The sequence below is a fragment of the Populus euphratica genome, unplaced genomic scaffold, assembly GCF_000495115.2.
Source record: "Populus euphratica unplaced genomic scaffold, PopEup_1.0 scaffold25.1, whole genome shotgun sequence".
NCBI classification, from domain to species: Eukaryota; Viridiplantae; Streptophyta; class Magnoliopsida; order Malpighiales; family Salicaceae; genus Populus; species Populus euphratica.
This window is the reverse complement of record NW_011499851.1, coordinates 787481-792324: the sequence shown is the minus strand read 5'-3', so window position 1 is coordinate 792324 and position 4844 is coordinate 787481. Positions and strand designations below refer to the sequence as shown.

The window sequence follows — 4844 nt, the reverse complement described above, 5'->3', positions numbered from 1 at the left end:
TCTTTCTCTTCCATCTTCGTTTTTATTAATTTTCTCTTCCCATCAACATCTCAGAAATAAAACAAAATAATTATGAATTTGAAGGTAAAATTGTAAATATCTAAAATTATACAAAAAAAATTAAAAAAATTAGAGGATCATTTATAATTTTATGTGACTTTAACATGTATTTGCATTGCAATAGCACTTCGAGTGCATCTGTGTGTTCTCAGTGGCCAGAGCAGTAAAATCTTTTATTTTTTTTCTTTTTTTAATTTAATTTTAATAAGCCGGAGATGTGAAGAGGTTTATATGACACGTGTCAGCACTTTCTCTTTATTTTTAGCACGGGAGTATAGAAGAAACCAGAAGAGAAGAAAAATTAAAGTTCGTTCCGCATTCAACGTAGACAAAACCGAGAAAAAAAGCGCAAGCGCGGAAACCCTAATTCTTTAAAAGCCAAAACCCCTCCGCTTCACTCCTTTTGCTTCTTCTCTAAAATTTATCAGCAGCCGGCTCGGTTCCCTTCCCCCTCTTTTCTAGCTCCAATACAAATAAACAATCCTCATTCAAATCAAGAAGAGGATGCCGCTGAAGCAGCTATTCGATGATGCCAACGACGACGACGACGTATCGAAGATTGAAATTGACAAGGAGTTCGCTAAAAGATACGAACACAACAAGAAACGGGAAGCTCTCCAGAGATACGAACAGCTGCAAAAGGAAGGACTGGTTGATGAATCCGAATCAGGGTCAGAGTCATCGTCATCGGATGAGACAGACATTAAGAAGACTGATATCAAGTTTTTTGATAATTTACTCAAGGTAAAAAATCGTGATCCTTCTCTATATAGTAACGCCAAACTCTTTGAATCTGATAGTAGTGATACAGAAGAGGAAGATATTAAGGTTGGTAATGAAAAACATACGAAAAAGAAACCTATGTATTTGAAGGATGTGATGGCGAGGCATTTGATTGAGAAAGGGCCTGAGCTTGATGATGAGGAAGGGTCGTCAATTAAGACTAAGAGGGCTGATAAGAGTTATAACGACGAACAAGAGGAGTTAAGGAAGGCCTTTTTGGATGCGGTGGAGGATGAGGAAGAGGATGGAGAGCAGGAGTTTTTGAAGTTGAAAGAGAGGAAGAATGAGGAGGTGAGTGGGGATGGGAATGCTGCTGATGCTGATGGTGTGGAGTTTGAGAAGAAGCTGGGTGATTATTTTGGTGGGGAAGGGGAGTTGGATGAGGGAAGCATGTTTTTGAGGGATTTTTTTAAGAATAAGATGTGGCTTGGTAAGGATGAAAGGGATGATGTTGGGGAAGATGAGGTGGATGAGTTGTTGAGAGATGAGGAGGAGGTTGAGAGGCAAGAGAAGTACGAGGAGAGCTATAATTTTAGGTATGAGGAGAGTGTGGGGGATAGAGTGTTGGGTCATTCGAGGAAAGTGGAGGGGTCGGTGAGGAAGAAGGATAATTCGAGGAAAGAGCAGAGGAAGAACAAGGAGGAGAGGATGAAGATTGCGGAAATGGAGAGGAAAGAGGAGTTGAAGCATTTGAAGAATTTGAAGAAGAAGGAGATGAAGGAGAAGATGAAGAAAGTCATGGAGGTTGCAGGGTTTAAGGATGATAATGAGTTTCCGTTAGATTTGGAGGACGAATTTGATCCTGATGAGTATGATAAGATGATGAAGAAGGCTTTCGATGTGCAGTATTATGAAGAAGAGGATGTGGAGCCGGGGTTCGGGAGTGATGATGATAATGATGAGATGGAGAAGCCAGATTTTGATAAGGAGGATGAGTTGCTTGGACTCCCTAAAAATTGGGATGTGATTGACTCTAGTGATGGGTTTTTAGCTGCAAGGGAAAGGAGTTTGAAACTGAAGCAGCAGAAAGGGAATGACTGCTATGAGAAAGAAGAAGGAAGTGGAGAAGAACGGAGTGAGGAAAGTAAGCGGAAGAGGAAGCGAAAAATGTCACTTGTGCAGAAAGTTAAAGAGGAAATGATGGAAGAATACTACAAGTTGGACTATGAGGGTACTATTGGAGATTTAAAGACAAGGTTTAAGTATGCTAAAGTGGATCCTAACAAGTTTGGGTTGAAGACGGAAGAGATATTAGAGATGGATGACAAGGAGTTGAATCAATATGTTTCTATTAAAAAACTGGCACCCTATATGGATAAGGAATGGAAGGTGCCTAGTACTAAGAAACATCAGCAAAAGATGATGATAAGGGAGCGTTTGCAGGAGAAATTTAACAAGAACAAGACCAAACATAAGAAAGATAAGGCTTCTTCAGTTCTGGGCTCCAAACAAGATGGGACAGAAAAGCTGGACGAATCAAATGTGGATACTGGCAACTTATCCAGGAAAGCCAAAAGAAGACGCCGTCAGGCAGAACTCAAGTTATCACGCCCTCGGCTCATTGCCTATGGGAAGGTCCAATCTTAAGCAGCATTTCAGCTATTTCCGATATCATTTCTTTTATTTATTCATTTTGATGTGTACTCCTGATTGATGTGCCTTTTTTACTTGCAAGGATGAACTCGCTCTAGAACCAAAAGTAACGTGGTTGAGAATCTGTTGGCAAAATTCTTTCCCTTGATAATTTTGTATCTTTTGGCCTAATTTACACGGCAGATACTGTGTGTTTACATTGCAGATCACAATTGATTTCATTGTCATGAAACCTGCAAACAGGAACATGACTTGATTTGGAATTTTGGATAACAAAATTATATATCAATTTATCAACAGCAGTTTTTGTTTTTTTTTTTTTTGGACGTAGCACTTGTGACTGTAGTACCCTGCGACCTTTTATTATCTTGGTTAAAAAAAGATCTCCCAAGAAATAAAAACTTCTCTCGACAGCCCATGTTCTGGTACACAAAGTCACAAACTGAAGGCACGCGGGCCTGTGTTTCGGCTGTGTCTGATGACCCTCAGGTAATTTCTCTCTTTTGCTTCCTATTGAAGGCACTATTTCCTTTTAAATTGCAAAATTATCTTTGCTCACAGGAGACGAAGATATTTCAGACATAAAAATTGCATCCCTGTCTTCTTGACTTGTGTACCCTTCCATGCATTTTATTACTTTGCTTAAAAGGTCTCTGAAGAAATAAAAACTCTCTTGAGAACAGAAGCCAATAAGCTTTTCTTTTTTTAAGGAGCTCATTTTCGGTGCACAAAACATTCTGGCTTGTGTTTATTTGATCTGATACAACTTGTTGGTAATCTCCTTCCCCTTTCCTTTCAATTTGATGTCATCTTCTCGGTTGATAATTTAAAGTCATTTGTACGCAGAAGAAAGATACTCAAAGTAATAGGATGAACAAGTTCATACGAACCTTAATGATGCGTTGATGATTGATAAAATAGAAGGCCTTGCATTGAGTTCATGCTCAACAGTAGTGATTATTCAAGCTCTAGAACTTTAGTAATTCGAAAGCTTTTTGGCTCACTGCACTGGACTTAATTGAACAAAAAAACTGAATTTGAATCTGGCACTATCAGAAACATTGGTGACTAGGATGCTGCAATTAGTGATTCAACCTGAGCTCTTTCCCTGCCCGCCCAAGCAAACTCTAACTGAAAAGGGCCTTAGGGGAAGATCGCAGGCCAGTGAAATAATAAAGGCACCGGCCGAAAGAGAAATTGAAAATTGAAAACCTTTATTTTGTAGACAAATTGCTCGAATTAACGAAGCAGGGGAATTAACGTTTAAAAACCAGAAAGAGAAATCAAGAACAGTCAGCTTTTAATCATACATTTTGGTATATAATTGCGTAACTTTGTGTTCCATTTCCCCCATCCCCATCCTCAAACAGAGTTGATAAGAGGCGAAGGCCTATGATCTACCAGATCAGAGATTTCCATTTCATTTGAGACGGCGCAGGGTGCATGCTGGGAACACTCCTCGTTCCTAATTGAAATTATTTATATATTTTTTTTGGAGGAAAATGTGTGTGTTGCACATTAAGCATGTATTATGCAATGGAAAGTATTGAATCTGCAGTTTAACATGTTGTTTTGTGAGCCATTAAAAAGATAGTTGTCTTCCAACCATCAATGCAAGCGATCAATTCTCGGTTCTGAGATTGCCAGCGGCCAGGAGATCATTAAGAACTGGTTTTATACCATGGTCTGATCTGTACGTTGATGTTAAGATTAACCATAAAATCATAACAAGTTAATAAATCTTAGCTGGTAGGAGAGACATATTTTGCTACATTTTTATTAAAAAAAAAAAGATATTAGCTTCAGCCATTTATTTCTCTCTTAACGTATAATTAATTGAACCCTAGGAAGGGAAGCCTAGTAATGGCCATCCCTAGGAACTCCTCCTCTAGGACTCTTCCATCCCTGAAGTATCCTGGGATGCTAAGCCTTTTCGCCTGTATGAACACAAAAAAATAAATCATATAATTCACTGTTTTAAGATATGTTATTAGGAAGATGTTCAAATAATCTGTTTCCAGTATTCTTTTATCTACTTGCAAGAATTTCACTATTCTCAAGAACAAAGAAAGAGAGCGGATACTACCTACGAGTCATACGAGGCACGGTGGTCTTTGGCAGATCCCTTGATCCCATTGCAGAGACCAGGAGGAGCATGACAATCAAGAAAACATTCCAAGAACACACAAATTTCTTAGAAGCCATTTTTCTTGTAATAAAAAGCACGTTTGTTAAGAACATACGTATATATGATAAGCAAACATGGACTCCTTGATCACGTATCTTTATAAAGGAAAATTGTTTCAGATGGAAAAACTGAGAACGAAGACGATTTCAAAGTCGAAGCCGTTGCCATTCAATTAGAAGGCCGCTTCGTGCCTAGACTTTTCGGCCATGATGACTTTAAA

At 38.7% G+C, this 4844-nt stretch overlaps 1 protein-coding gene and 1 long non-coding RNA gene across 2 annotated transcripts; one reads left to right on the top strand and one right to left on the bottom strand.

Moving 5' to 3' along the window:
- The first annotated feature begins 343 nt into the window (after nt 1-343).
- Nucleotides 344-2749, top strand: LOC105121411 (KRR1 family protein). Its single transcript, XM_011020034.1, has one exon. It carries the CDS (start codon nt 565-567, stop codon nt 2428-2430), a length of 1866 nt encoding a protein of 621 aa, XP_011018336.1. The 5' UTR covers nt 344-564; the 3' UTR covers nt 2431-2749.
- A 1345-nt stretch (nt 2750-4094) lies between these two features.
- LOC105121412 (uncharacterized) lies at nt 4095-4818 on the bottom strand. The gene is made up of 2 exons (XR_841545.1): nt 4527-4818; nt 4095-4373 (listed from the first exon to the last, which is right to left on the bottom strand). It is a non-coding gene; the product is annotated as an uncharacterized LOC105121412 (long non-coding RNA).
- Nucleotides 4819-4844: the final 26 nt, after the last annotated feature.

Coding starts and splice junctions, on each gene's coding strand:
- LOC105121411 (XM_011020034.1), top strand. CDS start 565: ATGCCGCTGAAGCAGCTATTCGATGATGCCAACGACGACGACGACGTA.